Below are 26,800 nucleotides of genomic sequence, written 5' to 3'. Positions count from 1 at the left end.
AAGTACCATCAGGGTCCATACAGGCAACACAACTTTCATGCATTAAAGAAGAAAATGGTGGAATAGTTGGGACAATACTAGAGATGAGATGCTTGTTCATCTGATAAAAGGCAAGCTTTACCATTTGTGTTTCGTATTTCATTTCCTGTAAATAAAAATGCTGTGTGTTTGTGTGCATGCATACGCATGAGTACATGTACATGTTCAGTTATCCTGTCAGTGGAGAGAGGCTGCACATCAGACAAGACAGAAGTGGATCAGTTTATCATGTTGATAAAAACAGTTGCAAGGACCAGCTTAACTACTGTTATGACATCTTTTTCTTTCAGCTAATTCCACTAATGAGATTTGTGTTATTTTTGCATGTCGGCTGTTTGAAACAAGGGCTGCACACCATACTTTATGATCAGGGAACCACAGTGTAATCCCTGAACTTCGATTGCCTCCTCTTTGTTTTATACACAGAGGAGAGTACAGTGTACAATGTTGAAGGTACAATGTGAGAGTATAAAAGTGTTGGTGATAAGTGAGAGATAATAATCTCCAGGGACTAATGATTCATCTGCACAGTCAGTTCGCGAGTTGTGCTCTGTTGGGAACCAAGAGGGCAAACCGTTTTTGGAATCAGTAAGAACCCACAAACCAGCTGTAAAATCAGAAATCTCTCATGTATTTCTATGAACTCGGCTTACTGGTTTTCCTATTTCACTCATTCTGGAGATTTATAGGAATCATTAATCTTGATGTAACAGCTTTAGTTGTATTTGACCCCTAACGTCATCTGTGTATTACCACAGTCGTGTCCTAAATGTAAATAAAGTGGAAATATTTATTTCTAATATGTTTAATATGACTCTGAATGTTGAATTCAGCTGCTCTATTTCCTTATTTTAAAGGTGTGTTTTATTATTCATTATTGTTGTATCCATTTGCAGGTGTCTGGACAGTGTTGATCATGTGTTTGAATCACAGAATAGTGAACATAATTTACAACCAAAAAAGTGTAAAATGAATAAAAACAGACTCCAATGATTTGATGCAATTTTGGGAAAAGTGGTAAAGTTGTGTGACGCTCAAAACCACCTGTTTGGAACATTCCACAGGTAAACATCTGCAAATGTAAGTTAAGACTCTACCATGCAAAGTGAAAAGCCAGAAACGCTGCCGACTTCTCCGGGCCCGAGCTCATCTGAGATGGACTGACGTGAAGTCGAAAAAATGTGTTGTGGCCAGACAACTTCACATTTCAGATTATTTTAGTAAATCATGGATGCCATGACCTCTGAGCTAAAAAGGAGAAGGACCATCCAGGCTGCTAATTTATAAAGCCAGCATCTGTGTGTAAGTGCCCATGGCATGGTAAATGTCACATGATTGATGGATTGAAAAAAATCAGCAATTGATTAACATCATTGGCCTCATATGGAGTGTTTTTCACATTCTGCAGTAGTATGAGCATCTCCATTTTCTATCATAGTTTAAGGTTTATAATATTTACTTCCTGTTATAAAAGTTTTAGTACATTGTTTTGTGTTTCTTTATGCTTTATGCTCAAAATGCCATTCTGACACCAGTGTTACTAGCAGTAGTTGTAGTTACCAGAGGGATACAGTAGGGGGCGTGTAATGCTGTTGCACTACCTTACGGTGCTTCACTTGCTCCTCTCAGCCATGACATCAACGGCCTGAGGAAAGTTTGTGTCCGTGTGTCAATTACTCATTACTCCCCTTTCCAGGGCTTTTACACATACAGGTTTTGGAGCAACATATGCTGCCATCCAGAGAATGCCCCTGTCCAAACTTTTTTCAGACCTGCTGCAAGCATCAAATTCAAAAACACCATGTCTTTGTGCTGTATTTAATTTGATATAGGTTAAAAATAAAAAAATGTTTTTGCATTCATTGCATTCTGGTTTTATTTGTTTCACAGAACATCCCAACTTTTATGGAATTCAGGCTATACATTCAAAATTGCCTTACTTGCTTTCTTGATGAGAGTTAGGTTACTCTAATGTCCATCCATCCATTGTCCCTCTCGGGTCACAGGGAGGCTGGAGCCTATCCGAGGTGACATTGGACAAGAAGCAAGGAACACCCTGGACAAGTCACCAGTTCATCACAGGGCTGACACATAGAGACAAACAACCACTCACACTCACATTCACACCTGTGGGCAATTTGGAGTTACCAATTAACCTATCATACTGCATGTCTTTGGACCATAGCAGAAGAACCTTTAGCTTACTTAGCTTGCTGTGGCAGGAGAACCCATGCAGCCACGAGAAGAACATGCAGATTCTGCACAGAAAGGCCCTGCCCCAGCCACAAACTCTCCAGCCCCCGAGCCGGCTGGGGGGTTTCAAACTCAGGACCTTCTTGCTGTGAGGTGACAGTGCTAACAACTGCACCATCTCTGTGCACTCATGAAGTTACCACTTGCAGCCAGCAAACTTAGCTTAGCATAAAGATGAGAAACAAGGGGAGACAGCTGGTCTGTCTCTACCCAAACATAACAAAAATCATCTACCAGCTCCTCTAAAGCTCTTTAAATAACAAGTTATATCACTTTTGTTTAATCCATTCCAAAATGCTTGCAGTGATAATAATATTATGGTAATGAGATTTCACTGTTTTAAAGACAGTAACTTTCTGGTGTCTCTGCTGGTTGCCTGGCAACTGATTCTGTTTACCTCTATCTCCAGTCTGTGCTAAGCCAAGTTCGCTGGCCGCCAGCTGTAACTTCGAAGTTACCATAAACATGAGTGGCATCAATCATCTCTTATCAATCTTGTCGCACTATTCCTTGAACTGTTGCTGCATCGATTGGTCTGTCAAACAGCATAAAGCAAAACCTAAAAAATGTGTCCATCTTACTGAACTCTGGCCTATGTGCTGCTACACAAGACAACTCATACTGCAGTTACATCATCAACGATTATCCGCCTTAATGGAAAAGGACATCTTATCTAATAGCCGTTCTAGTTTATCAGGCCACTGATATGGTACCGAAGTCTCTGATATTGTTGAACTGAACACTATGTTTAGGTTTTATTGCTGGGTCCCCCTAATTACAGGAATGAATGATAAAATCATCACGTATAGATTAATATATACAAGGCTTTGCCTTTGAGGAGTTAATAAATGCAGGAAGTCGAGAGCAATTCTGTTCAAGACTAAGATAAAACCATAACATAAATCAATATTCAGGATCCTTGCCCCCCCCGTCAATTAGTATTCATTCATCGTATTTTGTATATCGGTGTACTGTTTATAATCCTTGGATGGAGAAAATTTAAACTGATCTGACAAAACAACCAATCACCAATATGTTTTTTTCTCAATTGATATTTCATTATTAAACTGATTAACTGAAAAAATACTTTTAACTGGTAATGAAAATTATTGTTAGTTGTAGCCCTACTATATTTGAAGCTTGGATGGATGTCAAAAAGTCTGAAAATGACTTTGGCCAGGTCCAAAACGAGTTCAACTCAAGTTCAACACAAGACAAAACAACAGCTTCCTACAACAGCTGTAAGCTGCAGGACCTGTAACCATGAACACATGAACACATTCATCTAAATCTAAATAAGAATCAGGTTTTTTATTTATGCAAAGAATTTTTCTTGGTGTTTTGGTGCATAATGATAAACCTTGAAGGTAGAAAAAAAAAGCAAGTACTGCAAGTCAAGAAGCATTTAGCAAAAATAAATTAGATGAAAAAATATTGGAAAACAAATTCCAGAAATATATACAAAATGCATTTACATGAAAGAGCTGTAAAACTGTGCAGGGATGTGCACAAGTTTACAGTATGCAAGATAAGAATATTTGAAACGATATTAGTTTAACATATACATGTTTATGGCGGGTGGGGACTCAGAGGCTACTTTATAAGTTACATCTTGGGTACGTGCCATGGAAGTCATACTAGTTACATAACAAACAATACATTGATTTATACATTTATCAAGATCCTGGCCAGCTGTCCAGATCTGAGTGCCATTACAGTGGCAAGTTTACATAACCTCACCTGCTCTGATCCAGATTTATCTGGCAATAAAAACACCTCTGACAGCTCACTGCTGTCTAATATGACGTATTGTCTTCTTCTGAAGCATCCAGTACCTCACTGGCATGCAACCTTTGTCCCTGTCTTATCACGTCTATAAAAAGGACCCCCAGGTGGATCACAAGCGCATCCCGTCAGTCATCAAGGAAGAGGTAAGTCATCAGCGCACAGAGGTTTTAGCCAACATTTTACAGGTATAGATGTTTTATCATGTTCAGCATTACTACTGATAGTACAGACTATATAATTGATTGCTGTTTACAAAAACTATAATGCAGTAATTCAAAACAGAAATAAAAATTCATGACAGTCATTTTTATTGTTGCAGGTCACTGAGAAGAAGTGACTCAGTCGATACAACATGGCTCGACTGACAATCTTGGCTGGTAAGTTACATTCTTATAGCTGACAGGCAGTGATCCCATGAGAAAATTGAAATTAAATATCTTTTTTTTTTTTTTTTTCAGGACTGTCGCTTTTGCTGTGTCTTCAGGCGGGTATGTATTCATTATTCAGCTTCATGTTATTTGTTTCTTAACCACAGTGACCCAAAACAGAAATTTAATTCTTACAATTTCTCAACTCTCCTAAAGTGTCTTCTACAAAACTGGTGTGCTACTTCACCAACTGGTCCCAGTACAGACCAGGTGTTGGCAGATTCCTGCCTGCCAATGTGGACCCTTTCCTCTGCACACACCTGATCTACGCCTTTTCAGTAATCAACCACGCCAACGAGCTGACAACCTACGAGTGGAACGATGATGTTCTCTATAAATCCTTCAATGAGCTCAAGAACAGGTGAGTTGCTTCTGCCTGCAGTCACGTCCAGTCATCTTACAGCTAATCACATTAGCAGTAAAAATAAAGTTGGATGTTTCGGTGTGACGAAACTGACAGAGGGGTTGGACTGACTGACTGACCGTCTTCACATTCAGCTCCACAGACCGTTCTGGGGATTTATCAATACACAGCACAGTCAGTTGGAGCAGTTAATTAGATCACTGATATTTCAGAGCAGTGGTCATTCTGATGCATAATAAGTACTTTTCATTTACTTTTCATACTCCAATGTTAGTAATATTACTTCAGTCTGTGTATGTCCCTTTGTTAATACAATAAATTAATATATATGTGGAAGAGGAAAACAATATCAAAAGAACATTCAAACCACACACAAGAAGAATGAAGAGGAGAAAAGGTTGAATGAGGGTGGAAAGAGGGGAAACAATAAGTTAATAAATACTTTTTATACAAAACTAAAAAAAAATATTTTAATGGGAGACTGAACATAAGTATGGGATCAGGAGGGAAAAAAAGGAGTAACAGTTTGAATGCAGGACTTTTACTTGTGATGGAATATTTTTATATTGTGGGATCGCTACTGTACTTTTACAGCACTAAAGTAAAGTGAAATGAAAGTTTTAAGTAACTGTAAATCTGTATGTTTTTGCACAAATCCTGCACAGAAACCCTGACCTGAAGACCCTGTTGGCTGTTGGTGGCTGGAACTTTGGAAGCTCACAGTGAGTCCGCAAGACCTCAACAGCGAGGAATCATGAGTTTGTTGTATTACATTATCTCATAACAACGCGAATTATCGGTAGCCATAAGTCATTTTCCATGTTTACAGGTTTACCATCATGGTTTCATCCCCCACCAACCGTCAGAGATTCATCCAGTCCTCTATCAGATTCTTAAGAACGCATGGCTTTGACGGGCTGGACCTGGACTGGGAGTATCCTGGAGCACGAGGAAGCCCACCAGAGGACAAGCAGAGGTTCACAGCGCTCTGCAAGGTCAGTTTGGAAATCTACACCTCCTCCTATTGAGCAGCACTGACAGAATTCTACAGGATGTCAATACTAACACATTATCCTGATTTGAGATATAACAGCAACATCATACACATGATTATCCTCAATTATTTCCCCCTTACATTTAGGAATTACTCGCTGCCTTTGAAAAAGAGGCTGCTGAGACCAGACAACCACGACTGCTGCTCACAGCTGCAGTGGCTGCTGGGAAGGGAAACATTGACAATGGATATGAGATTGCTGAGGTCACAAAGTGAGTTCTTGTGACACAAAGTCACTTAAGTTTGAAGTTGTTTCTTTAAGTTCGTTTTTTAATATCATGCTTGTCTAACAGGATCTTTGACTTTGTGAATGTCATGACCTACGACTTCCACGGAGCGTGGGACCCGTTCACTGGTCACAACAGCCCTCTGTATCGCAGCTCTTTCGATCAGGGAGACAACATCTACTACAATATAGTGAGCAAAATCCCCACCAAAATTCATCCTCAAAACCCAAAATGCTGAATACCTAACACGTGTATGTTTTTAAAATCAGGACTTTGCCATTAAATACTGGAGAGACCAAGGAGCTCCTCTTGAAAAGCTCTTGCTTGGTTTTGCCACATACGGACGCACACTTCGCACATCATCAGCAGCTAACGGCGTTGGAGCACCAGCCAGCGGAGCAGCCTCTGCTGGGCCCTACACCCGTGAAGCTGGGTTTTGGTCCTACTATGAGGTCAGTGAAGGCTCAGCATGAGAATATACAGATGTTATGCTCATTCACGACTGGTGGAAATAATAAGGCTAATAACAGAGACATATTTCAAACTGAGACATCACAAATCAGGTTGATTTTCTTCCATTTCAACAGATTTGCACTTTCCTCCAAGGAGCCAGTGTCAACTGGATTGATGAGCAAATGGTGCCGTATGCCACTAAAGGAAATGAGTGGGTTGGGTTTGATAACAAGCAGAGCTTTGAAATCAAGGTAATAAATAACATATTACCCTTGTCACTGTCACTATGTAAGCATTGTCACTGCTCATAGTTCATCACATTGAAGCTGTGCAGTAAGCAAAAACAATTTCTAATACCTTAGACTGAGCAAAAGGTGGCACTGCAGCTATAAGTGCAGCTTTATTCATTATTCAAAGAGTTTTTAACTGTCTTGCAAAAATGATTTAATCTCAGTAATACGCTTTGAGTATAGTAGGTATAATTTAAATCACAGCTGTCATGCAGCTGGTGTAGGAAATCCCAACCAGGTGCACAAGTTTTAGATATATCGAGATAAATTTTTCACATGTGACCCTAATCCTTCTTCCATCAGGAACTTTTGCACTTTCTAAATAAAAACAAAAATGTTTTTTTCTGTTTCAATTCATCTTAGATTCTTGAGAAAGGTCTTGGAATGTATATAAAACAATTTCTTACACTTGTGTTTGGTTAAATGCATTTAAACAACAAAACTCCTCATGACTGATATTTTACAGGCACAGTATCTGAAAGATAACAAGTTTGGAGGAGCCTTCATCTGGGCTCTAGATCTCGATGACTTTGCTGGAACATTCTGTGGACAGGGAAACTATCCCCTCATCAGCCATCTGCGCGCTCTCCTGAATTCAGGTAAAGAGAAACTATACCTAAACGCTGCACAGGATGTAAATATTTTATCATCCCAACCTACAAGTAATATCTTCCTTGCATAACCTCATGAATGTAAATGTATTTACTCTTGCTAGATCTCCCACCTCTCCCTCCTGTAACCACGAAGCCACCAGCAGTCACCACAAACCGCCCTGGCCCCCCCCACGTCACAACTGCTGCTCCCTCTCATACAACTACCACCGCCAAAACTACCACCGCAGGCGGTTCTGGAGCTGATTTCTGTGCCGGGAAGGCTGACGGCCTCTACAAAAATGACAGGGATGGCAACGCCTTTTATCAGTGCGTCTATGGTCGCACGTACCTCCAGAGATGTCCAGTTAACCTCGTTTTCAATGACAGATGCAAGTGCTGCAACTGGGCTTAAATTAATATTTTCTTCATGAAATAAAATACTGTGTTTTTCTTCTAAAATGTTTCTTTTTATGTAAAATGTAATGTACTGTTCAAATTAATAAAAAGTATAAATACAATTCTTCTTCTGTGGTTCTGAAATGAAACATAAAAAGGTGACTTAGCTGCTTATGTATGTCAAGTTATTTAGGGAGTCTTTTTAATGCTCTCTAACACAAAACAAGATTTTGTTACTGTATTAGACACACTATAGGGTTTTTGTATGCCTGTCTGTCTTATGTTTGTGAGAGCATGATACATTTTTTTAGCAGGACAATGACCCTGAACATTCATTGAAGCCACGGCAGGTCTGTCTGAAGTCCAAAGAAGAACTAAAAGTGCTGACGTTCCCCTGTGATTTCACCTTAATGCCACTAAATCTCTCTGGGAACATCATAAAATGGAAAGGGTAAAAAATACTGGAACATCAGAAGACAATTACTGGGTGGGTTTTAAGAATGCAGGTATAACATAGATCAACAGCTTTTGCAAAAAAACAACATGGGGTTAATGTAAATGTCAGATAGACCATCTCGCTGGGAGGGGCAGGCAATTGACACCCCTGTTGCCCTCGTGTTTAAGAAAAAAACTGCAACAGAAGTGCCTTCTTGGTGGACACAAGAGTGACTCAATGTGCAAGATGTGATGAGATACCTTCTAGGGTGTCTTCCAGTGGGAAAAAAAAAGTTGAAGTGCCCTCAAGGGCGCTCATCAAAGGGACAAAATGTGACAAAAGTGCCCTCTCAGGTGTCCTTCCACTGGAAAAACACGATAAAGTGCCCTTGATTGTCCCCTTCACGTGGACAAAACATGGTGAAGAGCCCTCTAAGGTGCCCTTCTGGTGGATTAACTATATAAAACACTTCCATTTACCACAATGAGTACAGCTGATGCCCCTTTTAATTTTTTTCCACCCCTGCCCCTCAAACAGCCTCAGTCTCTGGAGACCCTGTGTTTTATGCTTCCAGAGAGATTTCCTTACACGACAGAACAGTTTTCTTTGTGAGTTCAAATGTCTGTTAACAGTCTCTGATATTTGACTTACTTGAATGAAGCAACAGCTCAGTGTTATAACCTTTGGGTCAAACAACTTGTTCCTGGCTAATAATTATCACAGTTTGTTTACTTTCTCATTGGCAAAAAACAGTTATTCACTGCTGTTTTTGACATGACAAGAGCTCATCCCACTACAAGCACCATGACCAAGCTATTCCTAATTGCAGGTAAGGCATAACCAAAAGCATGCAATTATTTTCTTGTTATCTGTTGCCACTGCTGCCAAGTTCTTGCTCATGCTGGGAATTGTTGGGTCTCTGTAAATATTATGAAGAGGACAGTGTGGACATGATCTATATGAAAAGTGCCCTGAGGTAACCTATGTTATGATTAGGCGCTATATGAGTAAAATTTACTTGACTGTGTTTATCTAATATTCACCAACTAAACTTTTACTTTGCAGGTATCTGTCTTTCCCTTGGAAGTTTGGGTGAGTTTATTAGTTATATTAATGATTCATATGGGACAGTCTTAGTAGCAACTGATCAAAATTGTGAAATGTTAGATTAATGAAAACAATTTCTGTTCTTTCACATTTAGTCTCACCTTCCAGACTGGTGTGTTATTTCACTAACTGGTCCCAATACCGACCTGGCAATGGGAAGTTTATGCCTCAAAATATTGATCCAAACCTGTGCACCCACCTGATTTATGCCTTTTCTGGTATTAACGGAGCAAATGAGTTGGTCACCATAGAATGGAACGATGAGCAACTGTATGAATCCTTTAATGGACTAAAACAGAGGTCGGTCCAGAATTTTCTAGCATTGTCTCTGTAAAAAAGAAACATGATCATAACTGCAAACTTAATTCTTGTATTCCCACAGGAATCCAAATCTAAAAACACTGTTGGCAGTTGGAGGTTGGAACTTTGGAACACAAAAGTGAGATGTTTGGCATAAAGCAATAAAAGATCATTGTATTTTCTATATTTCTTCTTGAGAGCACTTTTCTTTCCCAAACGCTATCCAGATTCACGACAATGGTGTCAACGCAAGCCAACAGAAATACGTTTATCCAGTCTTCGATCAAACTACTGAGAAAATTCAGTTTTGATGGACTCGATCTCGACTGGGAATACCCCGCTGCCAGAGGAAGCCCTCTGGAGGACAAGCAGAAATTCACGCTGTTATGCAAGGTCAAATCTAAAATCACTGTTCTGGTGTTCAACTGATGTTTAACATGACCAGTGAAGTGACTTTCCCGTGATTCTACGGTGTACAGGAACTCCTAGAAGCATACACAGCTGAGGGAACAGCAACTGGCAGGCCAAGATTAATGATCTCTGCTGCTGTATCTGCTGGGAAAGGAACCATTGATGCTGGTTATGAAATCGCAGAGATTGCAAAGTACAAAAAAATATTACTCCCCACATTAATTCCATGATTATCTGTAGTCATGTTTTGATCAACCTGATCTAAAATGCTTTCTATCAGGTACCTGGACTTCATTAATGTGATGACGTATGACTTTCATGGCACCTGGGAGAGAGTGACAGGACATAATAGCCCCTTATACAAAGGATCCCAAGATGTCGGGGATCATGTTTACTTAAATACAGTGAGTACAGGGTTGTTGTTTTTTTTTTTGTTTCATCTAACTCTTCATGTTTCTCTCTCAGTAAGTGTATTTTAAATCTGAACAAAAACCTGACTAGAGATCCAGGAAATTAAGAAAAAACTTTCCATGCTTTGCTGTGGTGAAAAAGTTTGTGGGTCGATAAATGCAAAATGCGACAGAATGACTTAATCATCCACTGAAGCTTCACTGGATAGGCGTGGAAATAGCGGAAGACAAAACTAGAGACCATATTGCAATAGGATCACACCAGCATACAGACATAAACACCTGCCAAAGTACTCAAAACTGCCTCGGTAGTAGTTTCTGCTACAGTAAGTGTCTCCAGGACTCAATTTTCCCACAATCACACCCACAAACTCACAAAGAGAAATTTTACTTAATGTCAATAGATGCAATGACTGAAACTGTGAGACAGTAATCTGTGACTTCAAAGGAATGTGATCCAGGGGCGTAAAGTGGTGCCCTACTTCCTACCACCTGACCTCTGGCTCTGACCACATCCATCTTCAAACTCAGCCTTTTCGTTTGATCTCAGCCACAAACCTGTAAGGTTTCATGACTGAAACTTGCACGGTTGTGATGTTATTATGTTGACAAAATCTGTCCTGTCTCTACTGAAAAAAAACGCTTCTGTGGTGGTTCCTGCTAGAGTAAGTGTGTTCAGAGCCACATTTCGCCATGATGAACACATAAACACACAGACTCACAAGGTGAAAACAATACGAGCCACATTTCCATCTGCTTTTCCTCCATTTGAGGTCTGACTGCTGCACTTTTAATTACTTTATTGTGGCGTCTTCCTCTGCAGTGGCATGATGGCACCAGCAACTGTTCAACTTCTAATATTTGCATAAAACTAATGGCAGCATTAGCAGCATTAGCAGCCATTCATTTACATGTTCTTTTGCTTACTTCTAAAAATTCAGTTACAACATCCATTACATTTGAAAACTGACCGACTCTCTTTTCATTTATATTTCAGGACTTTGCCATGAGGTATTGGCGAGACAAGGGAACCCCCGTAGAAAAATTAAATATGGGCTTTGCTACATATGGGAGAACATTTCAACTGTCTACTCAGTCCAGTCAGGTCGGAGCACCAGCCAGCGGTCCTGCTGCTGCAGGCGCTTTTACCAGGGAGGCGGGCTTCTGGTCCTATTATGAGGTGAAACTGACAACAATTCATTTAACTTAACTCTCTGTTTTACAAGTAACTCTGTTATTGATGAATATAAAAAGTTACTTTAGTATAAAGCATTTACAGAGAGGTTTTATACACTGGTTTAAAATTCAACCCTTTTTTTTTTCAGATTTGCACTTTTCTTCCGGGAGCCAGTGTCCATTTGATTGAGGACCAAAAAGTTCCATACGCCGTCAAACAAAATGAGTGGGTCGGATATGACAACAGAGGCAGTTTTGAGACCAAGGTAGTCATCAACCTACATCTACATCTACAAAAATGCTGCTCAGTTCTTCTACCAGACACCAGACATACTAAATTAAGTTAAAATCAATGTTAAAGTGCATACATTGTTGTTGAAGTGGTTGTGTTGTTGTTTATTCAGGTTCGTTATCTACAAGACCAAAGGTTTGGAGGAGCTTTTATCTGGGCTCTGGATCTGGATGACTTTAATGGACAATTCTGTGGGCAGGGAAACTACCCCCTCATCAGCTATCTCCGCACGCTTTTAGCACCAAGTAAATAGGAAATATTATTTCTTTTATAATCCACAGAGCGTTGATCTCTTGACTTTCATTAACTTTCCACATACTGCTACCAAGTTGCCATTATTTCTACAGATCTTCCTCCTCTTCCCACTCCAAATCCAGCGACCCCGTCTTCAAACAAAGAACAGCCTCACCCCACATCTCGTCCCGACACACCTCGACACACCACACCGCCTCCACAACCTACAATCCCTGCTTCATCCAAAACCCCAGACAACAACTTCTGTGCAACAAAGATTGGTGGGGTTTACGCCAAACCTGACGCCCCAAATTCCTTTTACAACTGTGCCAACGGCATCACCTGGATCCAAAACTGCTCAGCTAATTTGGTCTTTCGAGAAAGCTGCCATTGCTGTGACTGGCCTTAAAAGCTTGCACGTCATTTTACGTTCCACACGCTCTGATATCTGGAATTATTGAGCAAAGTCATTCCTGTTGATTTACAATTTTATGATTGTGTTTTGTTTTAAGTTCATTAAACAATGAGAAAGATACATTTTTAAAATTGAAATTGATTACTTTAAATGATCAGTGTGTAGGATTTAGCGGCATCTATCTAACAGAAACAATGAAACTTGTGCCAACTGTAAAAGTAATTTCTAGAACCAGTGTTTGGTTTGTCCAGTCTGGGATACGTAAGAAACATGCCAATGCAACATGGCAGCCTCCATGGAAGACAACAAAAACACAACAGTTCTCATTTTAGGTGATTATGCATGGATGAAAACATACTCAGAAATATTTCATCATTTCATCATTATTTCATTTTATGTTATATTTCATCAATAAATATCCACATATCCTACCTACTGAAAACTTTCTGTGAATTCCAATTTTTCCTCCTACAGACTCTCATGCATTAAACAAACAATGGAAATCCTTACAAAAGCACTGGCTGATGATTACTAATTAAAAATCTCATTGTGCAAATATTTTGTGAAAGCACCAGCAGTCAACCCTACAATTTTGTTGCAATATTGAGGTATCTGGTTAAAAATATCATGGTATTTATTTTGCCCTATAGTTGGCATGATGAACTTCATCAGAGGCCTGAATTGTTATGTCGTACATCCTCTGAGACCTGATGATCTCTTACTTTAAATATAACGTCATATTGCACAATGAGTACAATATGAATTAATATTCCAACCTTTCATCTGCATTTTCTTAGCCAATAAGACGATCTGATCACAAACGGGCCAATGAAAACCATGATGAAAAACAGACCACAGCAGCAGGCACTGGTCTGGAAAGAGGACTGAGAACGCTGAGCAGAACAGCACAAGAGTTAAGGGCAATTTAGACAAAAGATTTTGTTTTTGTACGTCTGACAGTGTATTAAACATCAACATTAAAAAGTAAATAATACTCAGTCAGTAGTAATTTTAGAGAAGAATACTCTCTACGTTTCCTGCAGTATTTGTTTTAACACCAGCATCTTTATTTGTAGCTGAGTAATATGTTCGTAGATTTTGTAAATAACATATCATTTGTCACACTTCTTTCCTTTCGGTAGCACGGCTGTCCTCACTGAAAGTTCAGCATACCTTCATAAGAATTTCGCTTCCCTTTTGTTACAGCTATACTTTAGTGCTGACAATTGCCTTAAAAATTAGGATAAAACCTGTTATTAATTTAGTCATCTTTACATGCATTGTCTCACAGGACAGGTGCAGCAGTGTGTGTGTGTGTGTGTGTGTGTGTGTGTGTGTGTGTGTGTGTGTGTGTGTGTGTGTGTGTGTGTGTTTGTGTGTCATGCACTTGGACTGCTCTCGTGGCTTAACAATGAGGCGGGGCTGTGGCATGACATAGCTGAATTACAAAAAGGAATGTCCTAAATTATACCGTAGAAATATATTACCTTAATCACACCCAGAGAAGAATGTCCTGAGTTACTGCTCTGAGGACAGCTTATTTCAACTTACAGTACTCCCTTGGAAACCACACCTGTGCTGAACCTCCCACATCCTTTCAGCTTACAATAACAGAGGCTGGAAAGGAGAGTGAGAGAGAAAAAGTGACAGAAAGATAAAGGGAAGCAAGAAAAGGCATAACACAATATTTTGGCATATAATTTGATTAATGCCACTCCAACTTGTTGATACTTTCATCCACTGACATTTCATAGACACTTAATGTATTCACTTCCTCTAAACTCCTTTTAACAGACACTTATAGTAGGTAATACAAGGTGTACTTTATATCTTGCCTGATTAAACAGTAAACCGTTCCTGCACAGTCAGTGAAGGCAGTTCAGAAAAAGGAAACAGTAGCTACATTTCATTCCAATTTGTCAATAGAGACTAAGAACAAAAAAACGGTAGGTGTTTCTAACCCAACTGGGTGTGTGTGCAATTTCTGTAATTGTCCATAAAATTGTTCACAGATGATGATAGTGTTGTTAACTGTCAGTCAATCAATAATTACTTCCTTTGTCATTGAACCTTTTGGCATGCTCTTGTTGGTTTATTTTTATCCAGTGTTTAATCAGACATGCTTTACAAGATCATGATGCTAGCTTTGTTCTCTGCGTGTATTGTTACTTTGCCTCTGCCAATTAGTGTAATTTGACATACATTACATAATATTGTGACGTTGTTTAAACGAGGGCTGCACCTAACAATTATTTTCATTGTCGATTAATGGACGTTTAAAATGTCAGAAAATGGTGATCAGTGTTTCCCAAAGCCCAAGATGACGTCCCCGAATATTTTGTTTTGTTTTGTCCACAGCCCAAAGCTCAGTTTACTGTCATACAGGAGTAAAGAGAACAGAAAATATTCACATTAAAGAAGCTGAAATCTGAGGATTTTGACTTTTGTCTTAAAAAAAAAATAACTCAAATGGATTATTAGAATAATTGTGATTTATTAAATAGTTGACAACTAATCGATTAATGGCTGCAGCTCTGTTTCGCACATATTTATTCATGTTATTCATAAGCGACTACCAAGGAAATATGAAAACTATCTTTCTGAATCACGTGTTGAGATGTGGTGTTTTTCGTTTTTACCTGTATCATTCAATGCTGCTGACATAAATGCAGACTGGATTAATGGCTGTAACTGTATTGTACAGTGCAGTCCATTACAACAAAACCAAAATTACAATCTTGAAATATAACACAGAGGTGGGGTGTTCTGGTTGTCTAGGGTTTTAGGGTTTTTTGCTTAAAAATAAGAGAAATACTGCATTGTTATTGTGGTATATTGGGCAAGTATTTCTATTTTTCTGGTCACTCAGAACTGTACAGATATCGAGTTTTATCGAGGCAGTTACAACAAATTCATAGCATCCAATATGAAATAATATTATGATAAAAAACAAAGTTGGACTATTGTGTTGTTTGACGACCATTTTGTTGTTCTTGAACTTAACACTCAACTTCAAATTTCAAAATCAAAAATTTTAGAAGATGAGAGACAAGGAACCCCGCAAACAGACAGAAACTTGAGCATGGTGATGTAACGCTATTTCGTTGAATGAATTTTGAATTCAGATTAAAAAGGGCCTGGCATGAGGTTACGTTGTCATCTTGTCCCACCTTCCGTCACTTTGTCTCGAATTTCCATGATGGCTTTGATGATTACAAAACTGCATCAGTTATCCCCTCCCTGTTTACCACACCCTGTCAGCTTTGTACACAATTTAAAACTGCACAGTCGGACATCTGTCAGTCACCCATCAGTCACAGCAGAGAGTCAGTATATGCTTCTTTCATCATTGTCTTTGTAAGTATTCCTTTTTTTCACTTGATTTTATTTATGTTGCTATAGTTGCTCCATCTCACTGACAAACTGCTTGCTGGCTAAACTAGAGGCATTTTAGAGAAGGTGTTGAACCGGCATTCACTGTACGGATTATTATTCTTTTATTTTGTTGGACCTAATGTTACGATTATTGTTGTTGTTGTTGTACCAGTTACTTGCATTTTGAGTGCATTCAAGTGGTGTTGTTGCATAATACTGGTAATTAATTGATCAGATTTGACTGATCTATTATTTGCCATTAACAACTTAGTTAATATGTCCACATTACTGATGATTATTTATCTACTTATCTACTTAACTACAATATTAATAGAGGTATTTGGTCAAAGATATTTGTATTTGTTTTTGTCAGGATCACCCAGCCCTGTTGGATGTGCTGTTGTTTTGGGTAGCATGATCTACAGCAAAGCATCATATTCTTTAAAATCATCACTATGTGATAAATTAGGTGAAGACATGTCTTAACCAATCTAGCCAGATCAGATCTTCTATGGGATTAAAACATGTACTAAAAAAACATGTAATCTGATATCCAATCAAGAGCTTCACTAAGAATACAGAGCTGTAATGAAGACTGACATTAATTTACAAAAAAGCAGTTGGCTTGCACGTCTTGAAATGTTCGCCAAACTGGTTCTTCTTCTGTGACTTCCAATATTGTATGTGTGGGTGGCTGCTGAGCACCATGCCCTTTCTACTCCCTATAATTTTGACATTTGATAGGTGTTTTATTACATTGTTCCCTAAATCACACAATATTTGTTTAAAGTTTTGATTTTGTGTTGTCTGACATGTTCTTCCAGGTGCAGTTTGATCACTGATTGAATCTTTACCTACTACCCTGATAAAGGTAAGTTCAGAATTCATAAGTCCAGTAAAAAGAGCATACAGAACAATTTTTGAAGCAAGGGCTTGGTTCTGAATATGTGATGGTACAGTTGCATCCTCCTGCTGGTATTTTCACTCTAGTTTCACAACTGCAGATGCAGATCAATAACTAGGCTGAGTAATAACCATCCTGCTTGGAAACATTTTTTCACAACACTTTATCTGCCAAAACGTGACAGCTAAAATCACAACTTGAGTCTTTATCTAAAAAGAGTTAAGACTCTTGGAAAATATCTCGTCAGTATTTTGGTTGGGTGCTGACAGCATCATTGGCTGTGGCTCACGTCTGAAACACATCGGCTGAGTACAACATGCGTGAAAATAATCTTTCCAAAACTTTTTTAAGTAAACCCCACACACTGGCAGCAGATTGTCAGTTAGATATTGAACCGTTGAACCTTTTTCCAAATATGTTGCTAAGTGACTGAATAAGGGCAGCAAGTTCTTCAGATTAGCTCCCTCAACTGGTACTTCACTGGTATTACACCTCAGCTTCTTGTCTGCCTATTATTGATATATCAGCTGATATTATTTATACAGAATATAATAAACAGACTATAGAATATATACATAAACCTCACATATTTGCAACAATCCTTCAAAACTGGTGACAAATATACGAAATAGAGGCAGGACGTTTCACAGTTTAACAATCAAATTACTGTCCAGAATGAGTACTGACACATTGAAACTAAACCTACGTTCGCTGATATTTTAAACAATTTAATAACTAAATATATATAAAAATAAACTAAATATAAAACAAATTGAGCAAAAACCTAAATTAACAAAAAGGATCAAATATACATTAAATGTTGCCAATAAAGTTAACAATTAAAAATAATCAATAAAGCTTTGATTGGCCAATATCAGGCCGATAATATTGGTCAACCGATATATTAGCCGGGCTCTACTCAAGACACATAATCATAGTTTGGATTGATAGGTTTACAATTTAAAACCATCAGACATATGCTGTAACTTCACTGAACCAAAATTTATCAGTTTTTAAATTTGACAGCAAAAATGCAAACCAACTTTATACTGAAGTAAAGAAATGATCTTGACAGAATAAAAAGATTTTTGAAGTTATAAATAGTACTGCATTAATTAAAGACCTTTTGACTTGAAATCCATTTTTGTGACAATAGGTTAATAACAACAGCTCAGAGTGAGGATTTATTATATATATTTTTTAGCTGTGCATTAAACATTTTTGTCCATTTCTCCTGTTTCTGCTTCTCAACAGAATAACGACATGTGCAGGCTCACTGTCACTGCAGGTAAGGAACCTTGGGAGAGTAAATGTTTTCTAAAAGAGTCAGTTCATCCAAATGGTTCGTGATGCTTGTGAGTGAAAAACTGCTTTTATTAAATTCACTGGCAAGTCTTTCCAGAAGAGTCCTCATTAGGTGGGATAATGAGGTACAGAATACTGAGGACTTTGTTTCTGGATAAACACGCTATTGTTAAATTTTTAAAATGTAAAATAAAATTCAATTCACCTCTGATGTATTGGGGAGCAGCAAAATTGTCAGGGAGCAATAACTCACTCACAAGCTGGAGAAATAAAACAAAACCTATCTTTAATACTAGAGACCAGTAGAAGTGAGTGAGGAAATTACATTTTTGTAATTTGGATTTCCTGATCTGTTAAGCTTTGTTTTCAACCTAATACTAACCAAGTCTGTCACTTCAAAGGTCTCTGTTTGATCATCGCCAGCTTGGGTAAGTTCATAACATGTATTAATAAATGTAATAATAATAAAATAAAGTATCTTAGCAGCAGATAAATAATGTCCCTAAGTTAACAACTGTTGCTGGTCTTCAAAAACTAATGAAAAGATTATACATTTCTTCCATGTTTCAGCCTCTTCATCCAAGCTGGTGTGTTACTATAACAGCTTGGCTGAAAGTAGAGCAGAGGACGGGAAGTTCACGGTTTCAGATATTAATCCAGACCACTGCACCCATCTGATGTATGCCTTTTCTGGCATTAATGAGAGAAATGAGCTGGTCCCCATTAACGCAGCTGATGCACAACGTTATCAGTCTTTTAATGCACTCAAAAAGAGGTGAGCGGTTTAATTGTTGAATATTGTGGAAATTACATTGAATTTGTGTTTTATTATTTATCATTACTGAACTTCTATGCTCCTACAGAAATCCGCAGCTCAAAACCCTGCTGGCAGTTGGTGGCTTGACCTTTGACACAATGAAGTAAGTTACTTATAAGAACATTTGCCAGTGCAAAGACATACGAGATGCATGTATTTGATAGAGCCATTTGGATTCTAAGATAAGATAAATTAAACTAAGGTACACGTGTGTGGCCGTCTTGGAGACATCCGAACCATACACTGTAAGATCTGGACCAATATGGTATTGATCTTTTTAAAGCAGCTATGTGTTGCCGACGGGCTACAGAGAAACTCACATTAACTAATCTACCAGCAAATTTCAGTTTTTCAATTTCATGATCATTTAAATCACCAATTCCATAGCGAATGGACTGACGAATATTTATTTATTTTTCTAGCTGGAACAAGTAATACACAGGTGTGTTTACTGTGCAACAAATGCATTTCTATAATGAAAGAACACAATGTGAAGACGCACTATATGTCAATTCATGGCTCATTTTCTGCCACTTTATTGAAAGGAAGCCGATGTAGTAATACATCTACTACATTACATTATACTGTAAGAGTTACTTGTTGCAAACAATTGACAGAATATTCTGTAACGCCCACAAGCCCCAGTGATTTGGCCAACTGGCTATTGAAATTGAATTGCCCTGTTGTAGGAGAGGAGGATGAGTTTGGGGACTGAACTAATTGTGAACTAGGAATATTAACTGTTCATTTTATTCTGTATGAAATGAATTTTGAGCTAGCGCTTGTGAAGTGTGATCTTGCACATTAGTTCTTGCACACAAGACCTTGTGCTTCGCGCTACTCTTTGTGTCTCTGCCATTGAAACAGTCTTTAAATGGAGCACGTGGAGTGTCTTATTGAAATGTTTTGTTCAAATGTCAAACAGATTCAGCACAATGGTGTCAGAACAACAAAACAGAACAACATTCATCCAGTCTGCTATCAAACTACTGAGAGCACATGGGTTTGATGGGATAAACCTTGACTGGAGGTACCCTGGAGGAGCTGGAAGCCGACCACAGGACAAGCAGAGATTCACACTGCTGTGCAAGGTCAGATCCTGAATTTCTCCTCAGGGACAGATACTATCAGAGATATACCATACTGTACGACTCTATGCCATCTATGACAGTGTTATACTTAACTGAGACTGAACCATGCTTCTGTGTTCTTTAGGAGCTCAAAGATGCCTTTGTGGCTGAGGGAAATGCAACTAACCGTGAGAGATTAATCGTCACTGCTAGCGTCTCTGCGGAAAAAGCGACCATTGATGCCAGTTATGAAGTTGCAAAGATTGCCATGTAAAACTAATTTAATGTAATTCTTGACATTATACCGACAATTAGCTGTTGTGACATTTTGGTGAGTGTGACCGCTTCTGCATTTTATCAGGTACCTGGATTTCATAAATGTGCTGACATTTGACTTTCATGGCCCTTGGGAAAACGTCACAGGACATCACAGCCCCTTATTCCGGGGATCCCAAGACACTGGAGACAATATCTATGCAAACACGGCAAGTGCAGGGATTCATAGTTTAACTGCCTGAATGTCTTTCACTAAAGAAATGTCTTCTCATTCTCATAGTTTTTTTTTTCTTTTTCACATTTTAGGACTCTGCCATGCAGTACTGGCGGGACCAGGGAGCACCTACAGAAAAGCTAATTGTGGGAGTAGCACTGTATGGGAGAGCTTTTGATCTCGCCTCTGCATCCAGTGATGTTGGAGCACCAGCCAATGGTCCTGGTGAGGACGGCTGCTACACTGGTGAAGACGGATTCTGGTCCTCATATGAGGTAAAACTGACCTCCCTATAGGCCAACTGCTTTTACTGTATTGAGTGAGACAAATTTCTGTTTATATTACATTAGATCTGAACCTGACGTTTCACCCTTCTTTTCAGACCTGCCTTTATGTTGACAATGCTACAATCCAGCTGATTCCTGACCAGAAAGTTCCATATGCCATCGCAGATAATCAGTGGGTTGGATTTGACAACAGAGACAGCCTTGCTACCAAGGTAATCCTCTGTTTAATTCAAAGTATTGCTCAGTAATTCCTTTGAAAATGTCTGGTTAAATATATATTTTGTCAACATGATTTCAGCTGTTTAAGTGTTTCTTCCTCATCCTCTCAGATCAGTTACCTTCAAGCTAAAAACTTTGGAGGAGCTTTTGTTTGGTCTCTGGACCTGGATGATTTCAGCGGACAGTTCTGTAAACAGGGCAAATATCCCTTCATCAGCCACTTGCACACTCTCCTGGTTTCAGGTAAACAAAAGTGTCTGTCCTATTCTACCACAGTTTTTAGTGTGTATTTGATTTAATATTATCAGCACTGATGTTATCAACTTTTATTTACTTAAAGGTTCACCTAGCCTTACCACTCCCTCACCCGTAACCAAAACAACTCCACCACTGACAGTCGGAACTACTCCTGCCGCCAACACTAAGACAGCTCCAGCCACCACAATCAAAAATCCTTCTCCTACCACAAACACAACTCCAATTACAACTACCACAATGATGGCTCCCACGGCTGCAACTTCAGTTGGTCCGATTACAAACACAGCTCCACCTACAACAACAGCTGCTACTACTCCCTCTACAACAACCACAGGAGCTGCCCCTAAAACAACCACAGCTGCCCCTACAACAACCACAGCTCTACATACTACAACCACGGCTGCCCCTACTACAACCACAGCTCCACCTACTACAACCACAGCTGCTGCTACTGCAACCACAGCTCCACCCACCGCAACCACAGCTGCCCCAACAACAACCACAGATGCTCCAACTACAACCATGGCTGCTCCCACAACAACCACAACTCTCCCTACTTCAACCATAGCTGCCTCTGCTACAACCATGGCTGCTGCTACTACAACCACAGCTCCACCCACTACAACCACAGCTGCTGCTACTACAATCACAGCTCCCCCTACTACAACCACAGCTCCACCCACTACAACCACAGCTGCCCCTACTACAACCACAGCTCCACCTACTACAACAATGGCTGCCTCAACAACAACCACAACTGCCCCAGCAACAACCACAACTCTCGCTACTACAACTACAGTGGCCACTACTACAACCACGGCTGCCCCAACAACAACAACCACAGCTCCCCCTACTACAACCACAGCTCCCTCCACTACAACTACGGCTGCCCCAACTACAACCACAGCTCCCCCTACTACAACCACAGCTGCCCCTACGACAACCACAGCTGCCCCTACTACAACCACAACTCCACCCACTACAACTACGGCTGCCCCTACTACAACCACAGCTCCCCCTACTACAACCACAGCTGGCCCTACTACAACCACAGCTCCCTCCACTACAACTACGGCTGCCCCTACTACAACCACAGCTCCCCCTACAACAACCACAGCTGCCCCTACTACAACCACAGCTCCACCCACTACAAGTACGGCTGCCCCTACTACAACCACAGCTCCCCCTACTACAACCACAGCTGCCCCTACTACAACGACAGCTGCCCCTACTACAACCACAGCTCCACCCACTACAAGTACGGCTGCCCCTACTACAACCACAGCTTCCCCTACTACAACCACAGCTGCCCCTACTACAACCACAGCTGCCCCTACTACAACCACAGCTCCACCTACTACAACCTCAGCTGCCCCAACTACAACCTCAGCTGCCCCTACTACAACCACAGCTGCTGCTACTACAACCACAGCTCCACCCACTACAACCACAGCTGCCGCTACTACAACCACAGCTCCCCCTACTACAACCACAGCTGCCCCTACTACAACCACAGCTCCACCCACTACAACTACGGCTGCCCCTACTACAACCACAGCTCCCTCCACTACAACTACGGCTGCCCCTACTACAACCACAGCTTCCCCTACTACAACCACAGCTGCCCCTACTACAACCACAGCTCCACCCACTACAAGTACGGCTGCCCCTACTAAAACCACAGCTCCCCCTACTACAACCACAGCTGCCCCTACTACAACCACAACTGCCCCTACTACAACCACAGCTCCACCCACTACAACTACGGCTGCCCCTGCTACAACCACAGCTCCCCCTACTACAACCACAGCTACCCCTACTACAACCACAGCTGCCCCTACTACAACCACAGCTGCCCCTACTACAACAACAGCTGCCCCTACTACAACCACAGCTGCCCCTACTACAACCACAGCTCCCTCCACTACAACTACGGCTGCCCCTACTACAACCACAGCTCCACCCACTACAACTACGGCTGCCCCTACTGCAACCACAGCTGCCCCTACTACAACCACAGCTCCACCCACTACAACTACGGCTGCCCCTACTACAACCACAGCTCCACCTACTACAACCACAGCTGCCCCTACTACAACCACAGCTCCACCCACTACAAGTACGGCTGCCCCTACTACAACCACAGCTCCCCCTACTACAACCACAGCTGCTGCTACTACAACCACAGCTCCACCCACTACAACCACAGCTGCCGCTACTACAACCACAGCTCCCCCTACTACAACCACAGCTCCCCCTACTACAACCACAGCTGCCCCTACTACAACCACAGCTGCCCCTACTACAACCACAGCTCCACCTACTACAACCTCAGCTGCCCCAACTACAACCTCAGCTGCCCCTACTACAACCACAGCTGCTGCTACTACAACCACAGCTCCACCCACTACAACCACAGCTGCCGCTACTACAACCACAGCTCCCCCTACTACAACCAAAGCTGCCCCTACTACAACCACAGCTGCCCCTACTACAACCACAGCTCCACCCACTACAACTACGGCTGCCCCTACTACAACCACAGCTCCCCCTACTACAACCACAGCTGCCCCTACTACAACCACAGCTGCCCCTACTACAACCACAGCTCCACCCACTACAAGTACGGCTGCCCCTACTACAACCACAGCTCCCCCTACTACAACCACAGCTGCCCCTACTACAACCACAGCTGCCCCTACTACAACCACAGCTCCACCCACTACAACTACGGCTGCCCCTACTACAACCACAGCTCCCCCTACTACAACCACAGCTGCCCCTACTACAACCACAGCTGCCCCTACTACAACCACAGCTCCACCCACTACAACTACGGCTGCCCCTACTACAACCACAGCTCCCCCTACTACAACCACAGCTGCCCCTACTACAACCACAGCTGCCCCTACTACAACCACAGCTCCACCCACTACAAGTACGGCTGCCCCTACTACAACCACAGCTCCCCCTACTACAACCACAGCTGCCCCTACTACAACCACAACTGCCCCTACTACAACCACAGCTCCACCCACTACAACTACGGCTGCCCCTGCTACAACCACAGCTCCCCTTACTACAACCACAGCTACCCCTACTACAACCACAGCTGCCCCTACTACAACCACAGCTCCACCCACTACAAGTACGGCTGCCCCTACTACAACCACAGCTCCCCCTACTACAACCACAGCTGCCCCTACTACAACCACAGCTGCCCCTACTACAACCACAGCTGCCCCTACTACAACCACAGCTCCACCCACTACAACTACGGCTGCCCCTACTACAACCACAGCTCCCCCTACTACAACCACAGCTGCCCCTACTACAACCACAGCTGCCCCTACTACAACCACAGCTCCACCCACTACAACTACGGCTGCCCCTACTACAACCACAGCTCCCCCTACTACAACCACAGCTGCCCCTACTACAACCACAGCTGCCCCTACTACAACCACAGCTCCACCCACTACAAGTACGGCTGCCCCTACTACAACCACAGCTGTCCCTACTACAACCACAACTGCCCCTACTACAACCACAGCTCCACCCACTACAACTACGGCTGCCCCTGCTACAACCACAGCTCCCCTTACTACAACCACAGCTACCCCTACTACAACCACAGCTGCCCCTACTACAACCACAGCTCCCCCTACTACAACCACAGCTGCCCCTACTACAACCACAGCTGCCCCTACTACAACCACAGCTCCACCCACTACAACCACAGCTCCCCCTACTACAACCACAGCTGCCCCTACTACAACCACAGCTCCACCTACTACAACCTCAGCTGCCCCAACTACAACCTCAGCTGCCCCTACTACAACCACAGCTGCTGCTACTACAACCACAGCTGCCCCTACTACAACCACAGCTCCACCTACTACAACCTCAGCTGCCCCTACTACAACCTCAGCTGCCCCTACTACAACCACAGCTGCTGCTACTACAACCACAGCTCCACCCACTACAACCACAGCTGACACTACTACAACCACAGCTCCCCCTACTACAACCACAGCTGCCCCTACTACAACCACAGCTGCCGCTACTACAACCTCAGCTGCCCCTACTACAACCACAGCTCCCCTTACTACAACCACACCTCCACTCACTACAACCACAGCTGCCGCTACTACAACCACAGCTCCCCCTACTACAACCACAGCTGCCGCTACTACAACCACAGCTCCCCCTACTACAACCACAGCTGCCGCTACTACAACCACAGCTGCCGCTACTCCAACCACAGCTCCCATTATTACAACCACAGCTCCCCCTACTACAACCTCAGCTCCACTCACTACAACCACAGCTGCCACCACTACAACCACAGCTCCCCCTACTACAACCACAGCTGCCCCTACTACAACCACAGCTCCACCTACTACAACCACAGCTCCCCCTACTACAACCACAGCTCCCCCTGCTACAACCTCAACTGCCCCTACTACAACCACAGCTGCCGCTACTACAACCACAGCTCCCACTACTACAACCACAGCTCCCCCTACTACAACCTCAGCTCCACTCACTACAACCACAGCTGCCGCTACTACAACCACAGCTCCCCCTAGTACAACCACAGCTGCCCCTACTACAACCTCAGCTCCACTCACTACAACCACAGCTGCTGCTACTACAACCACAGCTCCCACTACTACAACCACAGCTCCCCCTACTACAACCTCAGCTCCACTCACTACAACCACAGCTGCCCCTACTACAACCTCAGCTCCCCCTACTAAAACCACAGCTCCCCCTACTACAACCACAGCTGCCCCTACTACAACCTCAGCTCCCCCTACTACAACCACAGCTGCCCCAACAACAACCACACCTCCCCCTACTACAACCACAGCTCCCTCCACTACAACTACGGCTGCCACTACTACAACCACAGCAGCCACAACAACAACCATAGCTGCTGCTACTACAACCACGGCTGCTCCTACTACAACCACAACATCTTCCCCCACTACAACAGCCACTACCACAACAACAACAACTACTGCATCTCTCGGGTCCAGATCTGGAAACCCCTGTAAAGGAAAGAGCAGTGGTCGTTTTGTTAACCCTGAGGACCGAAATACTTTTTACAACTGTGCCAATGGGATAGCCTACCTCCAAAGCTGCCAACCAGGTTTAGTCTACAAACCAAACTGTGACTGCTGTGACCATCCATAAAGAGTTGCATATGAATCATTTCACTATCAATAGTTGGTAGTATTTAACAAATGGGCGGCATTGCCAAAAACTCTTATGTACAATTCCTCTGATTAGTCACTATTGAGTTATATTTTTTTAAAATATGGTTTATCCTTAAACTTTTCACTAGTCTACACATGGGGGACAATTTTGAAACAGGGCTGAACTTTTTAAAATATCTCATTA

General features: G+C 41.8%; 3 protein-coding genes across 3 annotated transcripts; all 3 read left to right on the top strand.

The window, feature by feature from the left end:
* The first annotated feature begins 4,648 nt into the window (after positions 1-4,648).
* LOC146324925 (acidic mammalian chitinase-like) lies at positions 4,649-8,075 on the top strand. The gene is made up of 9 exons (XM_084720576.1): positions 4,649-4,869; positions 5,538-5,594; positions 5,702-5,867; positions 6,014-6,138; positions 6,220-6,343; positions 6,423-6,605; positions 6,741-6,857; positions 7,363-7,495; positions 7,612-8,075. Exons 3-9 carry the CDS (start codon positions 5,712-5,714, stop codon positions 7,899-7,901), a joined length of 1,128 nt encoding a protein of 375 aa, XP_084576702.1. The 5' UTR covers positions 4,649-4,869; positions 5,538-5,594; positions 5,702-5,711; the 3' UTR covers positions 7,902-8,075.
* Positions 8,076-9,026: 951 nt separating this feature from the next.
* Positions 9,027-12,859, top strand: LOC146324924 (acidic mammalian chitinase-like). The gene is made up of 11 exons (XM_084720575.1): positions 9,027-9,150; positions 9,387-9,413; positions 9,524-9,728; positions 9,811-9,867; positions 9,956-10,121; positions 10,208-10,332; positions 10,420-10,543; positions 11,547-11,729; positions 11,875-11,991; positions 12,130-12,262; positions 12,365-12,859. The coding sequence occupies exons 1-11, from the start codon at positions 9,096-9,098 to the stop codon at positions 12,658-12,660; spliced, it is 1,488 nt and encodes a 495-aa protein (XP_084576701.1). The 5' UTR covers positions 9,027-9,095; the 3' UTR covers positions 12,661-12,859.
* Positions 12,860-18,208: 5,349 nt separating this feature from the next.
* LOC146324923 (chitinase-3-like protein 1) lies at positions 18,209-26,800 on the top strand. The gene is made up of 14 exons (XM_084722056.1): positions 18,209-18,233; positions 18,652-18,678; positions 18,821-19,025; positions 19,114-19,170; positions 19,993-20,158; positions 20,283-20,407; positions 20,499-20,622; positions 20,720-20,902; positions 21,010-21,126; positions 21,244-21,386; positions 22,530-22,649; positions 23,307-23,452; positions 24,201-24,437; positions 26,355-26,800. The coding sequence occupies exons 1-14, from the start codon at positions 18,209-18,211 to the stop codon at positions 26,591-26,593; spliced, it is 1,914 nt and encodes a 637-aa protein (XP_084578182.1). The 3' UTR covers positions 26,594-26,800.

Source organism: Lutjanus erythropterus, chromosome 6 (assembly GCF_056507025.1).
Source record: "Lutjanus erythropterus isolate fLutEry1 chromosome 6, fLutEry1.hap2, whole genome shotgun sequence".
Lineage (NCBI taxonomy): Eukaryota > Metazoa > Chordata > Actinopteri > Lutjaniformes > Lutjanidae > Lutjanus > Lutjanus erythropterus.
The sequence above is the reverse complement of the archived record's forward strand: the minus strand, read 5'-3'. Positions and strand labels throughout refer to the sequence as shown.